Source organism: Schistocerca americana, chromosome 3 (genome assembly GCF_021461395.2).
Source record: "Schistocerca americana isolate TAMUIC-IGC-003095 chromosome 3, iqSchAmer2.1, whole genome shotgun sequence".
Taxonomy (NCBI): domain Eukaryota; kingdom Metazoa; phylum Arthropoda; class Insecta; order Orthoptera; family Acrididae; genus Schistocerca; species Schistocerca americana.
Genome location: NC_060121.1, coordinates 595553829 through 595580942, shown reverse-complemented (window position 1 = coordinate 595580942; position 27114 = coordinate 595553829). Strand labels below are relative to the sequence as shown.

At 41.7% G+C, this 27114-nt stretch overlaps 1 protein-coding gene across 1 annotated transcript in view; it reads right to left on the bottom strand.

Moving 5' to 3' along the window:
• LOC124607307 (zinc carboxypeptidase-like) overlaps positions 1 to 27114 on the bottom strand; it is an 85090-nt gene that overhangs the window by 39562 nt on the left and 18414 nt on the right. The window contains exons 3-6 of the mRNA XM_047139603.1: positions 26703 to 26839; positions 15680 to 15755; positions 7434 to 7575; positions 220 to 380 (exon numbers count right to left, since the gene is read on the bottom strand). Coding sequence (XP_046995559.1) covers positions 220 to 380; positions 7434 to 7575; positions 15680 to 15755; positions 26703 to 26839 — 516 coding nt within the window. The remainder of the gene's footprint in view (positions 1 to 219; positions 381 to 7433; positions 7576 to 15679; positions 15756 to 26702; positions 26840 to 27114) is intronic.

Here is a 27114-nt window from a genome sequence, read left to right as displayed (position 1 = left end):
CGAATCACACATTTGGACAACTGATGCTTCATAATCTCTGTGTTGATGACTTGTTACACGCACACAACGGGCTTCACAATGGATGAAACCAGAATAATTTCAGTGGAAACGTTAACTTCGATATTCCAACAACGACTTGCAAATCAACACTGATTGCGTAAAGGCAATACATCATAAAAGACACTCAAAAGAAGATTTATATTACAAGCAGTTACTCACTGTCGTCCAGGTATAGTTGTACCCATCAGGATTGCTGGAGGGCAAGATGTTGAACGTGACACGGGTGATGACGTCCCTGACGTCTGAGTCGTCTGTGGTTAAGATCTCGTTGATGAACCAGTTCATGCAGGCGGTGGCGATCCACTCATTGCCGTGCATACCTGTGAAGTTAAAGTTAATTCAACGCCGAAAGGAGGCACTCCATCAGCAAAATTTTTGAAACCCAACAATACTGCCACAGAGACTTCATATTCTCACTCCTTAGGGTGCAAAAATGGTTCAAATGGCTCTGAGCACTATGGGACTCAACTGCTGAGGTCATAAGTCCCCTAGAACTCAGAACTACTTAAACCTAACTAACCTAAGGACAACACACACATCCATGCCCGAGGCAGGATTCGAACCTGCGACCGTAGCGGTCGCGCGGTTCTAGACTGTAGCGCCAGAACCGCTCGGCCACCAGCGGCCGGCACTCCTTAGGGGTATATATTAACGGACAAAAAAAGTAAAGCGCCGAAAGACGTTTTCGGATGTCAATGTAACACAGTACACGCACACACCATTAACCGGTATATAATTCATTACAACTGCGATTCTCCTTGAAAGGTAAAACGGCCATCATAGTGCTCTGATGTTGTTCGCGTTTAGTGTTGTTACCAGGTTTAGTAGGATATACAAGGGAGTGAAGAGCGTCATATGTTGATTACGTTAAGTCGTATGGTATTAATGACTGTGTGATCCCGATGGATAGGTTTAGTTACCTAATTGGAAAGATTTATCCTATCTTTCGCGCACGCAGGTAGATTTCCTTCGCGAAATGTGAGAGTTGTATGGGTAAGTGTACCTGTTAAGTACAGGTGACTATAGTGTGTGTTCGTGGAGTGTAGTGTCGTATCGTGTTGACGTCTCTAACACGACGATGAGATAAGGAAGAGGGTGAAAATGGGAGCCAGCTTATAGCTTACACCTCTCTAATAACATAAAGGAGCCCGCCCAGCTTAACGTCTGCATGTGACAGACGGATCACCATCAAGTGTCGCATGCCTTCATTTCAAGAAACACTATCGAGAGGATTGGTATTTAATCCACGACATCGGCGCAAAGGCTAATGATCGAGAGGATTGGTATTTAATCCATGACATCGGCGCAAAGGCTAATGGTCAGAGATTTTACGCTAACAACCCTTCTGTCCCTCCACCGTAAAGACAATGGGGAAATGGTCAAAAGCACGCGACGTAACAGGGCGGCCACCCATTGAAGTATGGACCGCATCAGACGGTGTTTGACTTCGGTGGTCTGACGTTAACTGGTGTAACAACGTGGCACGGCCATTCAAGACGTAGAGTGACCATTGATAAAGACACGGAGGTGCCGCGTGCTCGTTTGAGACAGTGTTACAGCAACCGACAGAGTTTGATGGGGCCTCATTGTGCGTCTCCATATGGCCTGATAGTCGAATCGTGCAGCATCCTGACCTGTGGAGCATTTGGCTGTGACACTGTCCAGACGTTGGACGTTATGGGAATGTGAGGACAGGCGTGTTGTCGTCGAGGTACCAGTCGCCCACGTCTGACCAGAAGGGGGAATCGCCGTATTGTGCATCAGGAGCATCGTTGACCCATCGTATAGGTGCCTGCCATCCTACAACAACTGCACCTTTGGTTGGAGACACCAACCGGACTATGGAATTATCTTTCCAAATGTAGGTTACCGTTAACACCACAACACAAAAGGTTGAGTTAGGAGTGGTGTCGTGACTGAGAAGCAGGTAGTGGCTATGAACGGCGTCGGTTTATACTTAGCGATGAATAGTGGTTCTATACTACCCTGGATGATCATCGTCGGCTAGTACGTTAGCGACCTGGGGAGAAGTCACACTTTTCCAATCTATTGGAGAGACACAAAGTTTTTGCTCCTGGTGTCATGGTTTGGGGAGCCGTCTGTGGTGACGTAAGGACATGGATGGCAGCGATTGAGGAAACACTGATGGCACAATGGTATGCCACTGTTACCCTCCATCCTCATGGTTCTCTCTCGTGTGGCAGTACTGTGCTGCTATTTTTCAGTAGGAAAATGCTCGTCCAGACATGAACTGTATGCGTGATTTTGAGGTACACCTGTGGTCCGCAGGATCCCCACATCCGTCCCCAGTAGAACATGTCTGGGGACATCTCGGATGTCAACTCATCCCAATGCCACTGTGCAGAATATGAGGAACAGCACTTTGGACCAGTTTGTCTCAAGAGAGGATACGATGGCCTCATGAAAGAAAACTTTTCAAACCGAATGAGTGCTTGTATACTGTAAAAAGGTGGTGCAACATTATACTGATAAGTGGTCTCATTCTACCAAGTTATGTGTAAATAAGGATTTGACCACAGTATTCACCGTGGTTTAGGGGAAGCGTCTTTGGTTCACCATCAAAATGTCATTGGTCCCGAGTTCGAACCCTGCCACCGCTTATAATTTGAATAAAAATCGCCACCAATGGCGGCCGAAGACTTCCAGCATAAGAAGTCACCTTCATTCTGCCAACGGTCTTGTCAAAGACGGTAGAAGAGCTATTAGAGTTTCAGGGTACTCTTGTCCTTGGGGTGCAAAACTGATCCTTATGGCAGAAGAGTCGGTAATGATCAACGGCATCAGGATGAAGAAGGAAATGGAATTAAACACACATGGCATTAAAAACACATAATCTGTATTAACAGGACATGTAGCATGTAATCGACAAATTGTAATGATGACCTCCCCATAGGCAAAAGATTCGACTAGTCACCCATTCGGATCTCCGGGAGGGGACTGCCGATGGGGAGCTAACTATGAGGAAAAGCTTGAATAACCAACGGAATGATAACGTTGTACGAGTCAGGACACTGAACGTGGTAGCCAAGCTAGAAAATCTCAAAAGGGAAATGCTAAGGCTTAATCTAGATAGAGTAGGGGTCAATGGAGTCATATGGAAAGAAGACTAGAATTTCTGAACGGGTCAGTATAGGGTAGTTTAAAAAGAGGAAGTGACATCGGGGTCATTAGAAGCGGAGCACAAGCTCGTATTGCGTCATGGATAGCGAAGGAAATCGGCCGTGTCCTTTCGAACGAACCACGCTGGCATTTGCCTGGAGTGATTTTGGGAACATCATGAAAAGTCAAGATCAGGCTGCCCGGACGCGGGTTTGAGCCGTTATCCTCCAGAATGCAGGTCCAGTGTGCTAACCCCTGCGGTACCTCGCTCGATGGTAGTATCAACAACAAAAAAATGGTTCAAATGGCTCTGAGCACTATGGGACTTAACTTCTGAGGTTATCAGTCCCCTAGAACTTAGAACTACATAAGCCTAACTAACCTAAGGACATCACACTCATCCATGTCCGAGGCAGGATTCGAACCTGCGACCGTAGCGGTCGCGAGGTTCCAGACTATAGCGCCTAGAACAGCTCGGCCACTCAGGCTGGCGTAGTATCAACAGCAGTAGAAAGTGATATAACCGGAATAAGATTCGTGATGGAGAGGTACGTAGGGCAGAGAATGTGTTACTGTGAACAGTTCAGTAATAGGGTGGTTCTCATCAGAATCGACGTCAAACCAACATGGACAACGATAGCTCAGGTATACATGCGGAAGTCGCAAGCCGAAATTAAAGAGATAGAGAAAATACATGACGGTGTTGAACAGGTAACTCATCACGTAAAGGAAGACGAAAATCTAATAATCATGGGGGGAATTCGGTTGTAGGGAAAGGAGCAGAAGAAAGTGCTGCGGGAGAATAAGGGCTTGGTAATAGGAATGAGAGAGGAGAAAAACTAACTGAGTTCTGCAAAAATCTCGGATGGAAATATCGAATACTCTGTTGAAGAAACAGCAGAGGAGGAGGTATACTTGGAAAAGTCCGGGAGATACATGAAGATTTCACTTAGATTACATCATCGTCAGGCAGTGATACCGAAATCAGATACTGGGTTGTAAGGCGTTCCCTGGAGAACAAGAATGAAAAGATACGCTTGAAGTTCTCTGACATTTCAATAAGAAACAGTTTATTAGTCAGTTCAATGTAAGAGGAATGGACATCTCTAAAAAGGGTAATCACAGAGTTGGAAAGAAAAACGTAGGTACAAACAAGGTAACTGCGAAGAAACCATGGGTATCAGAAGAAATACTTGAGTAGACGAAAGAAGAAAAAGGATAGAAAAATACAAGTCTCTTAGGAATGAATGATATAGTAAGTTCAGGGAAGCTAAGGCGAAATGGCTTCACGAAAAATGTGAAAAAACGGAACTGAAATGATTGTCGGAAGGACTGACACAGCATATAAAATAATGCAAACAACCTTCAGTAAAATCAAAAGCAAGGGTAGCATCATTAAGAGTGCAATGGGAACAGTGCTGTTAAATGTAGCGGAGAGAACAGGTAAGTAGAAAAAGTACTTTGAAGACCTCTATGAGCGCAAAGACTGGTCTGATGACGTGATACAAGAAGAAAGACGAGTCGTCATAGAAGGAATAAGTGATCCAGTATTACAATCAGATTTTAAAAGAGCTTCGGAAGACTAAAGATTGAATGGAGCAGTACAGATAGATAACACTCGATCAGAATTTCTAAAATCATTGGCGGAGTGGCAACAAAATGACTGTTCACTATGGCGTGTAGAATATATGAGTCTGAGGTTATACCAACTAATCTTCGGGAAAACATCATCCACACAATTCTGAAAATTGCATCAGCTGACAAATGCGAGAATTATCATTTTAACAGCTCTTGCATACAAGTTCCAAATAGAAAAGAGAAGTGAGCATCTGTTAGATGGCGATCGGTTTGGCTCTAGGAAAGGGAAGGGCACCAGAGAGGCGATTATAACGATACAATTGATAATAGAATCGAGACTAAAGAAAAATCAAAACACATTTATAGGATTTGTCGACCTGGAAAAAGCGTTTGACAATGTCAAACGGAGCGAGATGTTCAAAATTATGAGAAAAATAGGAGTAAGCTATAGGGAAAGACGGGGAATATACAAAATGTACAAGAACTGTCCAATCTATACAGCGAAGAGGCAAGGATGGAAATGAAAGAAAGGTTTCAGAATGGAATTAATATTCAACGTGAAAGGATAGCAAGGATAAGATTGGCTGATGACATTACTATCCCGAGTGAAAATGGAGGAGAATTACAGGAAATGCTGAATGGATTGAACAATATAATGTGTACAGAATATAGATTGAGAGTAAATCGAAGAAGGATGAAAATAATAAGAAGTTACAGAAATGAGAAAACCGATAAACTTAAAGTTAGGATCGGTGATCAATAAATAGATGAAGTAAGGAATTCTGATAACGGGGTAGCAGAATAACCAATGATGGGCAGATCAGGGAGGACATCAGAGGCAGACTAGCACTAGCAGAAAAGGCATTCTTGGACAGAAGAAGCCTGTTAGTATCAAATATAGGCCTTAATTTGAGGAAGAAGTTTCTGTGAATGTACATTTGGAGATCAGCATTGTATGGTGGCAAAATAGAGACTGTGGGAAAACCGGAACAGCCGCGCGGGATTAGCCGAGCGGTCTAGGGCGCTGCAGTTATGGACTGTGCGGCTGGTCCCGGCGGAGGTTCGAGTCCTCCCTCGGGCATGGGTGTGTGTGTTTGTCCTTAGGATAATTTAGGTTAAGTAGTGTGTAAGCTTAGGGACTGATAACCTTAGCAGCAGTTAATTCCCATAAGATTTCACACACATTTGAATTTTTTTTTTTTTTTTTTAGAATCGGTGAGGAAAGGAATATATGGATAACACTGACAAGAAGAAAGGACAGGTTAGTAGGGCATCTGCTATATGCATCTAATAGCTCAGGAAATAGGTTGCAAGTACCCTGAGGTGAAGAGGCTGGCGACTGACGAACAACTGTATGAAGCAGAACCACGTCCTCACTATCGGACGCTCAGAGAAGGGAAAAGGTCGCCAGGAGTCATGAGTCACGGAACACCTTCGATGGTAGGGGATTAGTACCTCAAAAATCACATGTGACAGTGTATCGAAATTGCCAACAGGACACGCTACATGTAGGTAGTGGAGGGATTGTCACGTACGAGATGGTCATACGGAATGAAACAAGGCTCCTGAATCATCAGTTCTCATAGCCGAACCCACTCGCAAATTAAATGCATTCATTTCTTCCCCTATACCGCCCTGAACACGAATTACTGACTGGTAGTCTATGGTTCAGTTTCTCAAGAGTGTAACTATGTGAACAGAAGCAATAAATAGGTCCGAAGAAGAGAACCTCCAACGAGAGACGTGAATTCAGCAACTTAGGAGGCTGACAGTAAATTATGAGACCTGACTTACTGAATTGTATATGAAACAGTTTCTACATGTTTATTTGCTGTGTTTAAAACTCTTTCACTGTAAGCTAAATAGTACTACTTTACTGTAAAAGAAACAGTGGCGTACAATATACGTAGGGTTGAAAGAAGCGAATTGGATATACTAAAAACGTAGCAGACGTTCTGCAATAGTGAGTTTATAAAGGTTCATGGCAGATTGCACACACAAATTTTTAAACACGTAATTTCACATTACTCCCATCTAGTACAACATGCCATCATCATTGTGATATACGCGAAAACTTTGTCTATGTTGCCGAATATGTATCTTTCTTTGAGAGAAGTTCTTTCCACTTAAGAAATGTCAACAAAATTAGCGTGGAAAATTACGAAAAAACAATCTCGAAGGAAATATCTACTTAGGTCATTATTCACAGGTGTAAGAAAAAGTTTACGTTCTTTGAGCTATTGAACATGAAAGTTTGTAGAAGAGATAAATGCTTGAGGATAATGAGTAAATAGTTATAGACCCATCCAAGGCACCCAGCACGAGAAATTGCGTCAAAGCTACACAAGAAATTATATTGAAAGAAATTCACTCACTCACCCTTATTTTATTATAAAGCAGTTTCAGACTTTACTCCGCCATCTCTTTAGCGTTTCTCTCTTCAAATAGTTAACTTGTACCGCTATGTATTTGGCGAAGCTGATATTGGTGCAACTTGCACGCTCACTTACTCTTAATGAGAAAGTGAATTTCTCGCTGTAGACAAGTCTCATAAACAGACAAGTAAGATCTCTATGTTGGCCACGACCACGATGAGTTACGTATTGCAAATGGATCAGTATGCTTATAAACTAAGTTAAAAATATTGGTTATAAAGTATAATGTGGTATACGTGCCTCCCTCAAGCATTACTAGCCTGTTGTCCTCTGCAAATTTGATCTCGAGACCTAATTGTCGACCATTGTATGCTGTCCCAAGTTCAATAAACCTCGCAGTGCCAGGGTACTTCTCCTCTAGTGATGGCAACCATGCGTAGATCTATGAACGAGAATGAATGTATTAACTACAAGCTATACTCTAGTGAACAAAAAAAAAAGTGAAATGATCGTATGGCAGTGATGGCAGTGAGTATCCACCTGGAGAAGTTCGGAGCCCGAGTTGCAAGTCTCTACAGTTGGGACCACACTGGACGACTTACGCGTCGATGATGAGGACAATGCAACAACCAGTCCACGACCGAAAGAAAATACTGCTGAACATTTCATGCATTGCGTTCGCCATACTTAGGAAGCTTCTGAGTTAATGCACAGTCTTCAAACCCTACTGTGAGCTACCAAAAGAAACTAGCTAGGACTATACACGTACTTTTAAAAAAAAAAAAAAATCTTACACTTGTTTGTTTCCTATGAACTTTCATTTTTAGTACATATAAAATGAATTTTAATTTCTTTTATTTTGGAAGCTACCAAATAATAAATATGAAATTCTAAAAATGCAGTTTAGGTCAATTCATCGTCTTAGTAGGATTTCTTATTCTGTGCAGTAATGTCTGAAACTCTGAATGACATTTCGATTGCTGCTTAGACTTAGTACTACTTAAACCTAACTAACCTAAGTGCAGCACTCACATCCATGCCCGAGGCAGGATTCGAACCTGCGACCGTAGCAGCAGCGCGGTTCCGGACTGAAGCGCCTAGAACTGTTCGGTCACAGGGACCGGCTAGTTGCCGGTTTATATGGAATATTGATGAATGACATTGTATACATATTTGAAGGGCGATGAAGTAGCCACTAAAATGAAAACTGAGTTTTCACCAAACCATCTTAACTGACGGAAGCTTGCCGTTAATACGTTTTGAACCTACTTGATAAAGCATTCACACTACATATTTTTAAGTGATGTACAGGAATTATGAGCATTTCTGAAGGTTCACGTAGTGACCACTTTTCCCTACCTTAGTGGATAACGTGACCAGTGACTGACCACATTACGGTTCAGGTTGTTGGTATAAAAACGATGTTGTATTTTGTTTTCTTCTGTCAAATGGTTCAAATGGCTCTGAGCACTATGGGACTCAACTGCTGAGGTCATTAGTCCCCTAGAACTTAGAACTAGTTAAACCTAACTAACCTAAGGACATCACAAACATCCATGCCCGAGGCAGGATTCGAACCTGCGACTGTAGCGGTCTTGCGCTTCCAGACTGCAGCGCCTTTAACCGCACGGCCACTTCGGCCGGCTTTCTTCTGTCAGCTAGATTGCTAGTCACCGTAGGTTATTCAACTAAATCCATAAAATCGTTTTTCCATTTCAAAATTATTATTAACGATTTCTTGTTCGTTTTCTTCACTGAATAAATTCCTTAAGCTTTCCATGATTATTTGACCACCCACTGCATTTCAGTTTTTTGCTATAGCTCTTCTTTTCTTTCATAAATTGTTTTGCTGGTTTAGAAAAAGACATCATTCTTTCAATCGCACTTTCCATCGCAACAGGGTCGCATGTTTGTTCCTGTGATTTCTAGACATATCAGCATAATCTTCAGGCCCTAGTGCCTAAAATAATACCGGGCGGCTGCAGAAGACCATTTTCAATCGGATTTTTGTACACGTATAACAGAACGGAAATGGTTTCAAATATAAGTAATTAATTAATTCAAAATCGCCATAATCAGTATAATACAAATGATAGCTTTGCATATAAGCGGATTTAGAAGTCCATCTGTAGCAATGCGCCTGACATATGGAAGTAATTAACTCTCATTGAGTTAAGCGGATACAAAATAAATTGCAGGGAAAGTAGTCAACTTGGCGACGAGTAGTGTGGTCTCCCTTTCACTGGACGACATGCTGGCATTATTGGTTCACAAATGAAACCATAAAACAAAAACAAAACAGCAAGGCACTATACTAGAAAACCAAAATATGTTTTTACACACCAGTTTTTAAAATGTATTTCTTTATGCATAAGAGAGCTAGAAATAATTATATAAATGACTTACCTTACATTAGAGAACTGAAAGTCAGGAAAATTTTTCCTAAACAATAACGGAACCAGCTCCGTTTGTCAAACTCACTGACAAGAATGAAGGTATATACATATTCGCTCATCAACTTCACGAAGGCTTCAGGACACCGTGAATACAAAATACGGGAGGTGTACATCAGCTCTCTTGAGTCACTGATATGCTGACACGAGCGTAGGTGGCTAAGAGAGGCCTCGCAGACTGGACAAGCGAGATTCAAATCTCTGTCTGGCCATTCAGGTTTTAGTTTTCATTTGAACTGGAGGCGACGAATTGTTCTTCCCCCCCTTTATCGGATCCCAGATTGTGATCCTTCATGAATGACAACGACATCTTCGACGAATTGTCAAGTCTTAACCCTGATTGGTTAGGGATGTATTTCATTAATAATATTTCGTCTCCAGTCACTATGCCTTTATTTTCTAATTACTGTACTAATACTGTGACTGAAAAGGAAATACTATTAATAAAATATATTCCTAAAGTAGAAGCTAGAGTCACGGACAGCCAACGACTTATTACCTACAGGAAACGTGTTCGCAGTTGCGAATATGAAGAGTAGTCGGCAATATATTGGAATGATGATTGTGAAAGTTTGTGCTGAACCAGCACCGGATTTCCGAATTACGTGAGCGGTCGCCTTCACCGCTTTGGCCGTCCGATCATGATTCAGGGCCACAGTCAAACCTTCATATGTTGTCGTCCATGTGTCACATTCTGCATTCTTATTTTACGTAGATTCCTGTCTAGAAAGGACGTGTTTATTGATGCGTTCATGGCAAATAAATACGAAATAAAAGTGCCTGTGTTATTTAGAAGTACGATACAATATTCCTTTGGACATGCATGCCCACGTGCTATTTCGTATTCGGTCTTAATATCCATTAATAACTAAATCCTCCTTATTGTTTGTACAAGTAGATACAATTGTAAAAATCTCATCATCTTTAAATGCTTAGAAATTAATAATTGCTCGTAAATTTTTCTACAGGAGAAAGTTAACTGGTAGTATGTACAGATGTAAGGCTATGAAGCTTTTATGTTTTTTGTAATGTCGGAAACTGGTACAGGTAAAATTTTGCAAACGCGTCGCGCTGTTAGTGGTGGAAACTACTCAACAGTAGGCTAGAGTTTGGCATTCGGAGAGAATTCGACAGGCGCTGTGCAGATGTCGGTCTGTGCGTGGCTTGGAGAAGAGACAATGTAACAATAATTTTTAAGTAACAAGTACGATCATATAAGGCTCTGACCCGTTACCAGCGATAAGTAGGGCTCGCTTCCAGCAACGCTTATGAAGAGGAAGAAACAGCTTTTGCAACCACAACTGGAGCGGGCTTGATAGAATTACGTTCAAGAGAAAGGCCATACTATCGGTTGATTGTGATTAAATGGGACTTATTCATAGAAAGGCCAGTGTGGACGGTAATTAACGTATGGCATTGAAACTTGGTTGATATGCTAATACGTTAATGCAGAACCGATTTACGCTGGAAAAAATTGGTTCTAATTTTGACCACCAGGTGTAAATCTGGCGCTGTGCAGCATCTCGTCGACGTCTCCAGTCCTCATACTGAACAAATTGTGTAAGTGGTGGTTAATAATAAACTTTACACTATGCTTATCTCATTTCTTTCAGTTTGTCTGCCAGCGTCCCGTTCGTAATCCATTAGATATGGAAACGTTTCTAAACCTCTTTCTTGCATTCACAGCGCCACAGATATGTTCCTGGTGGTGAAAACTGGTAGTAACTTTTTTGCAGCGTCAATCGATTCCTCTTTACCGCATCAGAATATCTACCAAGTTTCGCTGGCACAGAATAATTACAGCCCGTACTGGACTGGACTGGAACCGCGCATAGTGTGGAAGTGCCGAACTACAACAGGAAGTGGGCGTGCTGGTTGGTCGCTTCCCGGCTGTAATACGCAGTCTGTTAAATGGCACGCTGGATGCGCTGTTTGTGAAACCGTGCAGGGTCCACCTTGTTTAACCTTGGCCGATAGAAGGAGTAAATGAATTTGGTGAGCATCTTCGTGAAACATTTGCCCACACCATTTTCATGTCGTGGTATGTGCAACTGTGGGTGTGCGAGCTTGTTTGGCTCCTTGTTTCAGCACGTTTAGGTGAGGACAGTTGAAGATATTTTTTCCCGTCGTTGTGTGACAGTGTAAATCTGAGAACAGGAAATTTTGCCATCTTGTTTGTTGCTGAAAGGTTTTGTGATTTAATTATTTATTTTTATGTTTAAAGACTCTTTCAATTTACTCTCCCTTATATATGCGAAGAAGGGTGTCGAGTTCCTACCCTAGACATTGAGATTGTTGTTGTTACTGAAATTCTAAGTTCTGTGGATCTTTGGAAATCAGTTATTCTGTGTTTAACAGAAGCTTCTTGATGGCTTTTACAAAGCTCTTGGATTATAAAAAGCAACTAGTTGTCCTATTTAACTGTAAATTGCTATTTTATTCTTTTATTAACCTGTCTCAAGCTCAATTGCTTCTTTTTATTGGTATAATTATCACATTGTAGAATTCTTTGCATCATCGGTGTTTCAGGTTGTTTATATTTTGTTAATCATTAGGGCTTAGGAATATCCAGAGAAATTTCTCTGGTCCTCACTAAAAATTGTTACATAATGAGCGCCTCGGTGTATTGTAGTACAGCCAATGGATGCTAGAACTTAGACCAACTTCTGAGGGTGGATGGGTGGGGGGGGGGGGGGGGTTGAGGGGTGGTGGGGAGGGAGTGCGACGGGGGAGTTGGCATCTCCAGTACTGGTGATAGTCGTCGATTTCTTACTGGGTGTATTATCAGGTCATTGTAAACGCCTTGGCTGGTTTTTCAGAACCTTTGTCTTATAGTACAATTTTTGACAGTTATTCGCGTGTTAATTTAAACCATTACAGCCGTGGTCTAAGTAAACACTCATTTTCTGTTTTCATGTGAATGATTTTTATATGATCACCTGGTACTTCCGCTCCCAGCTCCGCTCTCCTAACGTTTCTGTTTCCTAATGTAATTTCCGGAATATCGCATGATGAAATTCGACTAAATTCCATTACCCTTGAGTTACTTTTGTTGACGATCAACTCGTATTGTTTCAAGACAGTATTCATATTGTTCAACATTTTTCCGGATTCTACCCCGTCTGTGACAAAATTACAGTGTCATCAGCAAATCTCAAATTTTTATTTCTTCTTCCTGAACTTTAATTCCCTTTGCAAATTGCTCCTTGACAGGCAGGCAGGGTCACCAACGAAGTACAACACTTAGCACTGATACCACGGTTATTATTGATACCAACGTACAGCCAGAACAGAGCGGACTTCGTAGGCGGAGAGTGCAGCTATTTATACAAACATAGAATATTCCAGAATATACAAATATTAGATATTTCAAGGACCATCCAGAAATATGAAATACTAAGTAACAAGCCATTACTGCTTGCATAATTTACAAATTCAATCACACTGGGGCAGGATACAACATTGTCTCGCTCTCTTCTCAAACACTGCTCCCATTTGAAATCCTTCGACTCTTATAACTGCAGTTTGGTTTTTATGCAAGTTGTGGATGACCTCTCGCACGCTGTGTTGTGTCCTTGCTACCTCCCTATTTTCATACAGCGTAGTTCAATCAGCATAGTTAAAAGCTTTCTCTAAGTCCACAAACGCTATAAACGTAGGTTTGAATTTCTTCATATTGTCTTCTAACTCGTAGAGTCAGTATTGCCTCGTATGTACGTGCAGTTCTCTGGGACCCAAACTGACTTTCCTCAAGGACGGCTTCTATTAGTTTTTCCATTCTCCTCTGAAATGTATGCTGTGCATTTCTATACGCACAGTCCTGGTAGAAAAGCGTTTCTAATGCTCCACGTTTAAACAGGTGGCGATCTTTATCACAGCAGACCGTTGATTTGTCCGTATACCTCTGTGAAGACGATGTGACGACGCTTCGTCGAATACGTCTAGTCTTTTACGGGTGTGGAATTATCGTCTCTGCGATACGGCACCCTAGACACAAGAATTATTGTGTAGTGTTCGATGTGCTACTGTCACGTGGATGCTACAATGATGAACAAATCAGAAGGGAGGGTCGCCAACGAAGTGCAACACTTAGCACTGATATCAGTTATTACTGGTACCAATGTACAGGCCGGCCGTTGTGGCCGAGCGGTTCTGGGCGCTTCAGTCTGGAACCGCGTGACTGCTACGGTCGCAGGATCGAATCCTGCCTCGGGCATGGACGTGTGTGATGTCCTTAGGTTAGTTAGGTTTAAGTAGTTCTAAGTTCTAGGCGACTGATGACCTCAGATGTTAAGTTTCACGGTGCTCAGAGCCATTTGAACCATTTGAACCAACGTATAGCCAGAACAGAGCTGACTTTGTAGGCGGAGAGTGCAGCTATTTATACAAACATAGAATATTCCAGAATTCACAAATATTAGATATTTCGAGGACCATCCAGAAATATGAAATACTAAGTAACAAATAACTGCCGGTATCGGGACTGAGCAGGCGCACGCCAGCCAGCAGTGCTGATCACTAAGCCACACTGCACGCAGTGGCACAGCTCTCCCTCCTGGCGAAACAGCGATCCGCTGTTCCAAGTTGTCAGTCGAGTCGACTACAGCTCCCTTGATTTACATTTTGGCAGTCGTCTGTACGGTAGCGCTGATGAATCGTCAGGTTCTGGCCGAGTTGTTACACCCTCTTCACTAATGTGAGCACCGAAGGTGGATCCTCCCATTCAAGATTCACGATCGTCGAGTGGGTTTTCTGTTTCCTTGAACTTCCCATAATTGATCTGCGCCTCTGGACTGTAGTAGGGATTCATACAGAGGACATGGACGAATTCTCTACTTTCTCGTCTTCTTGATGCTCACAGTCCCATACTTTATTTCTGGCGACTGACAAGCTCCGAACAATACCATACGGTCAAAAGTGGCGCTTTAGTTACTTTTCCGATAGTGCCACTTTCCGCACCAGCGTAAAAATCAATACCAAGTCTCCCGGATTGTATCACAGATTTTCATATATATCTATTTGCTCATACATATGTCCGTAGCTGCCGTTCATCCCTGTAATCTACGGCTCGTGGTACACTCCAACTGCCGTGACGCCGGTCTTGGATAGCTCTATTTTGTCAAGCACGCTATACTTATCCACAGCGGTACGCGAAAACTTTACAAACTTAGCCGTTTCAGGAATGCTTGCACCCATGGTCCGAAAGCCAATAATCACGCCCTTTTGGACGTCAGATAAATCGCTTCGTCTCAACATTATGACAACAACTTTACTATTTCCCTCGTCCCCCGAAACACCTTATATATCCTCCACTGCTCATGCTACCACATTACGTCTGTGAATGGTTACTGCACGTTAATGTCTAACATAGACAGTGGTCACATTTAAGTGTTTTTATCGTCTAGTTTAAACTTCAGACAGTTCAATACATGGAAAATGAGCACTGCTGGCAAAAATACCGCCTTGTCATCCTGAACGGGTGGCATGAAGTCCAAGTCAGATATCTAACTGTATAGTGTGGATAACTGTGTCGTTTACTTACGTGATAAAGTTTTATATTTGTGTTGTGGATGAAGGAGACGGTAAAATGCAGTACCAGCTTCCACTTACTCCTCTAAATAAGCAAAAGTGACAGCCTCAAGATTTCAATGAAAGGACGCTGTGCACAGAAGCTCTGAATTTAACATTTAACCCAGATGAGGGAAATTTTACGCCAGCCCACTCATTGCTCCTTTTCAGTTTTCATCATTTATCCTTCTGCACGCCTACCCCCCCCCCCCCCCCCCCCAACACCATCAAGCGCACACACACACACACACACCACATACATACTCTTTGAGGACAAAACAGAACAGATGAAACTTCCTTTCACAATCCCGGTTCGAAGCAGCTACCTCAAGTTCAGTGCCACCACAACCGTTAATAATCTCTACCATGCAAATAGATCATTGGTATGAAGCTTAACTCATATGTTTTCAGTTCTTAAATTTAAAGCTGGCATTGATGAACCCTCAGAAAATAAAGGACACACTGTGCCGAATTTTTACAAACTTGTCAGAAGTAGGCTGAAGGATTTTTCAAAGACTTGCTCACCTCCTCAATGGTGTGATATTCATCTAAGGCAAAGTCCTCTCTCGTAGCTTTTTCTCGCCTCTGGTTGTCTATCAGTCTGAAAAGCGTGAGAAGTAATGTAATAATCAACTATGGTTTGAAATTCAAAGTGATTTGCCGGAGGTAATCAGACCAACTGACTATGATGTCTGCTCTTGTTTCAGAAACAGCTTACGTTGACATTTGTGTACATCAAAATAACATTAAATCAACGTAAAACTTAAGGGTTTTCTGTTGCACTGTTATTTTCGAGAAAATCTAGTCTTTTCATGTTCTGGTAAAAAAATTCTTTAAGGATCCACATATAAAATACAAACTATGCCCCTATTCAAACATGCCAGCACATGTTATGCGTATTTTTTCTGCTTTTGCTTCTACTATTTCTATACCGCCTGGCGGTGCTTGGCGTGGAATAACTTGTGTAACAGTGTCACTTGGCACTTTTCCTGTTCCAGTCGGTGAAAGTACACAAGCAGTACGATTGCTTCAAGGCCTCCGTGTGAATTCTAATCATCTGCATATATCTCGAGAGATTAACCTAAAGCGATCTGACATTTCTATAAGCAACAGTGTCATGAGAGTATAGTCTCGTGGGCGTTTCAACGTTTTCCGCCAGAATGACATGGTGTGTTCTACTTGGTCACAAAGCTGGTCCGATATTCTCTATGATCATATATTGTTTATTAGGCAAAACTGCGGAAGTGTATCGGACGCCCTCTGAAAGTCAAGCAACCTGATTGCAGAGCGTTAATAAGTACACTCTACGATCTGTTTGGTTTTCACATGTGTCGTAAGACGAAAAAAAAAACTTCTCATAACTCTAGATGATTTTGCTACATTATACAGTGGTATGGGAGGATACTGCGCTTGGAAGAATTTCAGATGTTTGACAGTGATGTCACCGGTTTTCCAGGTATATCTGATGATGGAATTAGTAGTCTGAATCGAGGCTATATCTCCTATAAGTAACCTACATACACCTTTATATACATAATACAGGATGTATGTACGTAGGTCCAGCATCTTCTCCTAAATCAATGGAACTATTTCATCCTGGTTTGGTATATATACTGCTTGCTATATGAGAATCAGCACTGTGGCCTCATAGGTCCCAGAGGAGGAAAGATAGAGTTGTGCAGACGGTATCAGCATGCCTCTCAGGGCTACATGTGTTTAGACAGAGAGAGTGTGTGAGAGGAGGAGATGGATGCAGAGAGGGAGGCGAACCGGTGGACAGAGAGAGGAGGAAGAATGAGTTGGACAGAGGGAACGAGAGGAAGAAACAGACAGAGGGGGTGGGAGAGAGGTGAATAAATAGAGAGTGAGAATGTGAACATGAACAGAGAGAGTGAGGAGGAGGTGACAGACAAAGATAGTAGGGAGGAGAAGATGGATAGAAAGGGTTGATGATGAATTGGTCATAGAGAGGGGTAGGATGAAATGGACAGAGGTAGGGGACGTGGACACAGAGAAAAGAGGAGGATGACATAGAGAGAAGGTGTAGGTGAGACAGAGAGCTGGGGTGGAGGAGATGGGCAGACACGTGTTACACTTAATAAATAGACCGTGGGAACACATACCGTGCCGACAGTACACCCTGTCGACATAGCGTAAGGGAAGTCCAGGAAGTTGGGAAAGTATGGGTATGCTTTCAACTACAATTCGCTATTGACTAGAAAATCAAGAAGATATCCGTTGACATAACACCAGCTGCACTGAGGCGTTTCCATGGAAACATCAACAGAATACCAGCTGCACAGTAGCGTTTCCATAGAAATTTTCACTAGTTCGGCTCACCTGATGTCTTCAGGCAGGCTCGTGAGGCAGTAGCGCCATGCACACTGCATCCATCCTTATTCATCTTACGTCAACGCTACAATAGGATTACGCCTAAGGTAATAACAAACCAGATAAATTTCACTTATTAGGTTCCAACGCAGTATTCCTGTACCAACACAAATGTCGTTCATTCATTGCAGCTGTTCAAGTTACACATGTAACTGTATTTACAGGAACAAGCGACAACATACACCAAGAATTATCCTTTGACACAGTTCCAGCAACACTGAGGCACTGAGACGTGCACAAATTCAGGTAACGTAACTGGTTGAAGCAGGGGTAGAAGTGGCTCCACACTGCCTCCTACTTTCTGGCTTCATATCACGCCAACGCGACTACTACAGAGACGTTTCACGCTATTTCATTAACAATTACAGACTGAAATAAATAACAACTCCACATCTCCTGCACAGAGAGATTGTGGGAGGAAGAGCTGGACATACAGATGGTGGAAGAAGAGATGTGTGCGTTATATACGTCGAATGTCACAAGGGCAAACTCGCGGGGAAAAAGTTTATCATCAATAAATTTCAGCATCACGGAGTCCTCATTCTTTGTTAATAAATTTTTATTGATTAATTTTTTATTTATCAGATGACAGTGGTAAAGTTACCACTCTTTAGCCTTTAGTATAGAAGTAAAAGAAATGCAACCATTAACTTTTATGATGGCGGAAAACGAGGGAATCCAGACATGATGCAATCGAGTTCTGTTTACTCCGCACAGTGATGATAGTAGTAATGATTCCTGGTAACTATATGGAAAATTAATTTGGGCGAGGCAGGTATTTTAGGCGATGTTACATGAAAAAGGATGCAGGAGGTACCTGGACATAAGAATTAATAGGGCTGATGTCGAGATTAGTGGGTTATAGGATTTGAGAGGATGGCGTGGAGCGTTTATTCAGAATGATGCACGTGAGGTGGGTTAGCTACATTTAGCAGGATGGGTAGATTCCACGGATTTTATGACGGCCTGGAATAGGGAGACAGAATCGTCCTGGAAGTGTATTTGGAGTGTTTCGAGATGGAAAGAAGGTTGGATGTGCTGACATTGGCGTGGCAGCAGGTCACGGTTCTCAAGAATGTGCCTCACAGTGGGCTGTTAGGACTTACGTTAACGGCGGATGTAGGACTGGCGAAGGTGTAGGTGTTTGATATGATGAAACTTTATGAGCTGCCATAGCATACAAATCGGAGAACGTATTTGGTTGCAGGAACAAAGAGGAGTGTTTGTCATTCAGGAATTTGGATGGATTCCTAAAAAATGGGAGGAGCGGAACACAAATTCAATCCCTTTTTTTCTCTATTTTCTTTCCGCAATTACGGCTACGGGCACGCACCATTGATGCTACCCTCTTCAGTCGTTGATTAATACAATTAAAAATCTATATAATACACAGATGTGGGAATGAAAACGATGATGTGGGATTGCTAAGTTGATATGCTGTGAGAATACTGGTGCTGTGGTACCTTGGTAACAGTTTCAATGTGTGAATTTAGATGCGGATAGGAGTCGAGTGAAAATGATTGGAGAACGAACGTGGGATGAGTACTGATGAAGGACTAGAGGCGGCATGTAAACAGGAATCAACACACGCAGGGAAACAGCGGGTTCGAGCATTCACTGGAAAAACGAGCATCGATGTTAGGTTACAGTTGATACAGTTCTCAGAAATTATCCTGAGAAAGGACACAATTTCAAAGTACACGAGCCACAATATAAACTAAAAGTTTATAGCATACGAAACGCACCGATAATTTCGAAGTCCAAACCGCTTTTTCCCCGCAATATCAGCGAAACCGAAAAATAAAGAGGCTCGCTGCTACTGCTAAAAGCGAGCTTCTTTATTTTTCGACTTTGTCGACATTGCTGTGAAAGAACGATTTGGACTTTGAAATTATCGGTGCGTACCATATAATGTAAACTTGCAGTTTTTGTTGTGGCTCGAGTACTCCATTTCAGCTTCAATACAGTCAAGTTGCCACCAGTGAACTTTTGAGACACATTTAGTGCTTTCAATGTGTAAATTTAAACCGTTTGCTTCTTTGGCCAGAAATATATGTCAGTAGGCACAAGTTCCGCAAACCTGCAGTCACTGTTCGGATGGCGGAAACTGAAATCAAAATACTGTTTATCGACTGTAACTAAGCTCATAAACGTTTAAGTGTTTGTGTTGTGGAGCATTACATGCATACTCATGTGTGCACCATATGTGAAAAGTTTAGTGTACGATGTCCTCACTCACCATATTCATCGAACTGAGAAATGCTCCCATCAGTGAAAACTTTCAAGCTTTTCTATGTATTTCACCATAATTCTCTTAGAAGCCACATCTAAGTTTTAAAGTGCTTTCTAAATACTGAACATGTGCAGTAATATTTGATCATCTTGTTCCTCTGCGATGTCATCATGACGTTTCACCACCATCTCTCAAAATAATGCCATGTGTTAAGATGAGAAATAATCCACAAGTGAATAACTTCGTTCAGCATTGTAATTCTTCCCCGCAGCCTGCCTGAGTTGTCGCGTGAACGATATGAGTTCTATTTATTACTAGCTAGTATGCATTTACTTCAATCTCATTAGTCCATATCCTCTTCCTTCCTCTCCGTTTCCATCTAGTCTGCCTGCTGTCCTTCCATCTGCTTCTCCCCCTTCTTTATGTCCACCTCCTCCACCACCACTCTCTGTTCAGGCTCTTACTGTGCCACAGTCTATTCATCTGATACTCCCCCCCCCCCCTCTCTCTCTCTGCCCACCTTCTCCACTCCTCTCTGTCAATCTCCATTTGTCCCTTCTCTCTGTTCAGCTAGTCCATCCCAATCTTTGCCCATCTCCTCCTGCCCCTCTGTCTATCTATCAACTGCTCCTATCTATCTCTGCCCATCTGCTTCTCCCCTCTCTAGATTCATCCCTTTCGCTTTTCTTTCTATGTCCACCTCCTTTTCCTCTCTCTCCCCAGCCACCTCATCCGCTTTCCTTTCTCTGTCCATCCTCTCCTCTCCCTCTGTCTGTCTGTCTCCCCTTTCCCCCATATTTCCTGAACTATGAATCGTACAATGATATACTGAAGAGCCAAAGAAACTGGTGTACCTAACTAATACTGCGTACGGGCTCCGCGAACACACAGAAGTGCCGCAACACGACGTGGCATGGACACGACTAATCCCTATTAGTGCTGGAGGACATTTACACCATAAATCCTGGAGGGCTTTCCATAAATCCGTAAGAGTACGAGGGGTTCGAGATCTCATCTGAACAGCATGCTTCATAATGTTCATTTCTGGGGAGTTTAGTGAGCAGCGGAAGTGTTTATACTCAGAAGAGTGTTCGTGGAGCCACTTTGTAGCAATTCTGGACTTGTGGAGTATCGCATTGTCCTGCTGCAAATGCCTAAGTCCCTCGGAATGCACAATAGACATGAATGGATGCAGGTGGTCAGACAGGATGCTTACGTACGTGTCACCTGTCAGAATCATATCTAGACGTATCAGGGGCGAGATATCACTCCAGCTGCACACGCCCCACACGATTAAAGTACCTCCACCAGTTTCAACAGTCCTCTGCTGACATGCAGGGGCCATGGATTCATGAAGTTGTCTCCACACTCATACACGTCCATCCGTTCGATACAGTTTGAAATGAGACTCGTCCGACCAGGCAACATGTTTCCAGTCATCAACAGTCCAATGACGGTGACGATGGGTCCAGGCGAGGCGCATTGCGCCGTGTAGTCATGAAGGGTACACGAGTGGTGCTTCGGCTCAGAAAGCCCATATTCCTTTGATGGTTCACATACTGACACTTACTGATGGCCCAACATTGAAATCTGCTGTAATTTGCGGAAGGGTTTCATTTCTGCCACGTTGAACGATTCTCTTCAGTCGGCAATGGTCCCGTTCTTGCAGAATATTTTTCCGCCCGCAGCGATGATGGAGATTTGATGTTTTACAGGATTCCTGATATTCAAAGTACACTCGTGAAATGGTCGTACGGGAAAATTCCCACTTCATCGCTACCTCAAAGATTCTGTGTCCTATCTCTCGTGCGCCGATTATAGCACCACATTCAAACTCCCTTAAATCTTGATAACCTGCCATTGTAGCAGCAGTAACCGGATCTAACAACTGCCCCAGGCATCTGTTGTCTTGTATGGGCGTTACCGACCGCAGCGCCGTATTCTGCCTGTTTACATTTCTCTGTATTTGACCACTCATGCCTATACCAGTTTCTTTGGCCCTTCGGTGTATAATTCAGCAGGTATATTGAGCACCAAATTGGGATACTGTTTACAAGATTTCTTGCGAATTGAGTTAGTAGCAAAGAAGCTGTAAATGTAAACGTCATGAAGTCGTACGTGATGTTGCAGTTTTCCTGCATAACTAGCGAAAACGTAGTAAGCGATCATCTTTCTTTTCATTATTTTGTGGAGATTTTCAGAAGGAAAAGTTTCATGTAAATGTTTGAAATCATGTGTAGAGTTTGTTACAAGTGACTAGGTGCTCTCGTTTTCAAGTACTGGTTGAATAACATGTGGATATTCGTGCACCGTCGAAAACCCTTCTTTCTCAGCCCTACCCCTTTGATACGTAGGATTGTTCTTACCACCACAGTGATTATTTCCTGAAGCTAAGTGGTGTGATTACCAAATTTGGTGGAAGTAGTTCCAGTGGTCTCAGAGGTCATGTGGAAATATATACACTTTTATAATATTTATGAATCTTTTTTTGTGATCCGATTTTCATAAAATATAACCTATACGGTGCTCCTAGATTCACTGAAATTACTAGTGAAAACTCCATAAAAATCCGTCTAATAGTATTTGAGATTAGTGTGTTCAGACAGACAGAAAAGAAAGCTGGAAGCATGTTATTTTAAATTGTGGACAACCGCAGCTAAATTTCCACACTTTGAATGAAATTATCCGCACTGGTAGCAGAATTACTTTTATTAAATGCCACGAGTGGTTTCGCGTCAATTGAAGACGCATCCTCAGCTGATCTGTACAAATAATAAGAAAACGCCTTTTACAAACAATCCTTGAAAATGACAATGGTGGAAAGAAGAGAGGGACACCTAAAGATTGTATTATAGAGGTGTGCTTGAAGCGTAGTCACAAAGTTTCCTTTCAACAAGTCATCACCGAAAGGAAATTGTCTTAGAACCACTCCCCATCAATCAAATCAAGCTATAAACAAATAACGCGCTGAAGGAGGTAGTTCATACTTAATATGAAGGGGAAACCTGTAAAAATAAAATCTGGATAAAAATTGAAGAGACCAAACGAAGTTGTAGATAATGATGTACATAGACAATTTCGAAGAATAAACCCAGTAAACGAGAAGAGCCGTCTGAGTTATTGGCCGTTTTCGCGAACGACACGTTCGGGCTGTCGTCTGCGTTGTACTTTTTATCCGTCGTAGGAATACGGCGGAGGTCATTTAACTTTTAGTTCTGGACCTCCGTTTCTCTATGGTGTATTTTATAGACCTTCCTCCACGTCCATCTTTTAACTGTTTTATCTTCCGTCGATTGAAATTGACGTTTAGTTGTTTTTAACTCCTCTCTTTGTCTTCATGTTTCACAGTTTTGACATGAGAGCCAATGCCCCTAGTGTTTCTTCTCGTCTTAAAACAAAAGAAACAAACAAACCGCAACACAAGCAGGAAGGTGGTTGAGCGACATCAGGCAAGGCACTACTGACCGCTCTGGAATGGGGAAAACGTTTACAGGTGGTGTCAGAGGCGACAGGAACAACACCGACACTACAGCTGGCGTGATGGAGGGGTGGGGGGAGAAACATGTGCTGAAATACTTAAAAATATGCAAAAAAAAGGCTTGCCCTATTTATAAAAATACTGAAAGTGGAAAATGTGCAGCATATTAATAATCCATGAGTCATAAAGTAAATTTCCTCTTGGACGAATATAGTTTATAAAAATACTGAAAGTGGATAGCTAAAATTGAAAATATTAATAAAACCCGACTGTTAGTGCTTATGCCCTCTTTGACAGCTACAGTGCCACGTTAGCGGACAAACGCAAAGGATAATGTGGGAAGCTAAAAACTTGTGATAATAAAATGGTGGGCTATAAGAGTGCTGTATAGACAGCACAAAAAAATTTCACTAACATGCAGTTTAACAAGCAATGTCTAACAGAGAAAATTATTCCAAATTATGTCAAGTGTTTGTTTCGCAAAAACAGTTGTGATACAAGAAATGGTATGTGGAATATTACGCTGTTTTGCTTTCGAAATGAAATACGTTCTCTATATTCCAAAAAAATATAGTGTAAATATGTACCCATATCTAGCTCATTTGCATTTATCTAGGGTACTGAATGGACAGCAGTTTCAGGGCATTGAAGAGCAGTTTGATGTGTATCTGGACATTATTTGACCAAAAACCAGGATAACGGCGTAGTTTCTGTAATTCAGTAAGAAACTGTTATTTTATGTTTTTTTTCCAAAAACATATAACTTAACGAATATCGCCTTCGATAAGAAAAGGAAATAGTTATTTTATAAGAGCTTACCATACAATACCTCATAGAAATTATAGCAACAACAGTTCGGTCAGTTAATCTCGCTTACTCTTCCTGCTTTAGACGGAAAATTATTGACGATGGCCCAGCGCAATGAACTGGCTATAGGAGTAAACAAGATAGGTGAGAATAATTCTAGTAGTTCATGTATTCCTAGATACCCATCTTCAATAGCATCTACAGAGAACATTACCATAAACAGAATTAATAATAAAACTTCAGGATAAAAATAAGCTTGTAATAAAGGTGGAAAAATCCAAACTAGCCTTGGTTATATCTGAAGAGCAATAAATCACTAAAGTGCTACATTCCACTGAGGCGAATCACATTGGAAAAAAAGTAGGTATAATCCAACCGCCAAATAGGTAGCACGTACTAAAAAACGATAAAGAACACTAAATCATCTCTTAGTCCCTATCTATTATTCCGGTGATCCACTGTGCCCCTAGACTTCGAAGTGTTGTACAGCTGCATAAAGAAGGTATGCTGATTGACCAATTGTTAACGCCAGGAATGGACCCGGTTTTCATCAAGAGAATTTATTGGCAGAATATTTGAATAGGAATTTTAAAATCCAGTGAATTTCAATATTTCGAACAGAGAGGAGCTGTTTAGTGAACTTCCTAGTTTCCTTTGCCATATATAATACGTATTCAAGCATACCTGCAGACCAACCTCATCACATAATCAGCGAAAATCTCAGGGAACATAGCGGAAGATCTTTTGACGAAACTGACGAAGTTTCTCAGTTACTGAAAATGAGTTTAGGTCCTGAAAAACTGGGTTTGACAATGGCCTCACCTGTGTCTTACTGCCATGCCAAATTTTTTTATTTTTCGAACACAATATGACGTCGAAATAAAGCAAATTTCCTAGTCACATTCGAATGTTTTGCTTTTTTGCGTGAGTTGAACAAACTGCATGACAGGATCCAGTTCACTATGAAACAAAGCAATTATGAGGCCCTCGCATTTTCCGATATATCTGCCAAAACTGATGGCTGTTCGATTAGTTATGATGTTTTTAGGAAGATGATCGCCTGTGACGTCGTTATACACAAAACATCCAACCTCACATTACAGTTCAAAAAGGCGGCATTCAGGCCTCTACTCCACAGACTACACAGTGTCCCACTGTCCCGTGAAGCTCATGATCAGGACTTCAAAATAATACGCTTCATAGCATACGCAAATGGATATGACACTGGTTTTACTAGTAAAATTAACAAAAGTATGTTACAGAAGTTTAATGAAAAGTTAAATACAGCTCTACGGTCGCAGGCTCGAATCCTGCCTTGGGCATGGATGTGTGTGATGTCCTTAGGTTAGTTAGGTTTAGGTAGTTCTAAGTTCTAGGGGACTGATGACCTCAGAAGTTAAGTCTCATAGTGCTCAGAGCCATTTGAACCATTTTTTGACACAGGGGCGTTTTAGAAAATTTTGACTGCCTAAATAGACAGGCATCTCTCCTAAGGCCCACTATTTTATTACCACAAGCGATTAGCTTCCCTGATTAGCCTTTGCCTTCGTTCACTAATATGGCGTTGTCCTTGTGAAAGAAGGAATTTGTACTACCACTCGTGTTTTATTAATATTTTACATTTTAAATATCCACATTCAGTGTCTTAATAAATTGTGCTTGTCAAAGTGGAAATTTAGAGTATGGTTCAGGTTTCATAAATATTTTACATTTTAATTGTCCACTTTCTATATTTGTTATTAATAGGGCTTGGTCTTTTTACATATTTGTAAGTAGTTTAGCACACATACAGATTCCCCCCCCCCCCTTTATTTCAATCACGGCCTCTATAGCGTCAGTTTTGTTCCCGTCGCCCCCGACGCCAGCAGTAAACATCCTCCCCATTGCATGGCGGTCAGTTCTGTCTTGTCTGCTGCCGTGCAACCCCCTTCCTGCTTGTGACGCGGTAGGGCTCGTCTCGTTTATTGGGTTCAGGCTTTGACGTTATCTCAATGCAATACTGGTTTACAGCCTGGCTTGGCCCTTTGAGATGTCATCGAGATATAATTTTTATAGGTTCTGCTACCCCTCCGTTTTAAATAAGGACTACCGCTTTTGGGGTGCTATTTGTTTACAACATGTCACGAATAATGGGGTGTGGCTCCAAGGTAATTATCTTTCAGCGATGACTTATTAGAAAGAATCTGTTAGCTACTCTTGGAGGACAGCTCTATAATATTACCTCTCAGTATCACTTTTTTCTGTAGACCATAGGTAAGAATTGTTTATAAAAATTTTTTTCCTTATTATTTGAACAGACCTCTTGGAGATGCGTATTCAGTTGACGTGAAAGCGGTCTTGACTTTTAACAAAATGCCTCCTACAGCCAAAGAGGACCAGTTCATTAAAAAAGGAAGTTTCAGTAAAATTTTAAATCACGTAATCTTTTTTCCCCGTGATCTGATTCTAGTGATGTAAATCCTGTACGGTGCCACAAATTACGCTAAAACCCCTTGAATATTCGTTTAGTACTTTCGGAGATCAGCGTGTAGAGAGCCAAACAGAAAGCTAAGTCGGTTCTACAGATTTATTATTACTGTACGTTTAAAGAATTTTAACAACTGAGAGTTGGAAATGGCTCGTTTTACATTGACACTTACTCCTGCACGTTGTAAATGAGGACGGGCGCCTCGATAGAATTCGCTTGAAGCCATGTCATGAAGCTGTTTTGCATCTTTGGCGCCACCATGACATCCGCTGCCACGTTGACGGCTCTGGCATCCTTCCAGAAGCGAATCTGGAAAGGAATTAAAAGTTGTTTGTCGGTATGATGTCTTTGTTTCTAAGGTGGAAGTTATCGTTAACGCAGAAGGGGACCAAATAATCTTACACAGTAACTCATTGCTATATTTAACATACATTATATTGTACTTCCAAATGAAAGTGAGATAAAACAATTACCGTAGACGATAACTAACTGAAAGGTTTCCTGCAATGTTGTGCACAAAGGAAAATAAACGTTTCTGTGCTAACATTGAAATGTACGAAAATTTCACTCGCGTTAAACATCTT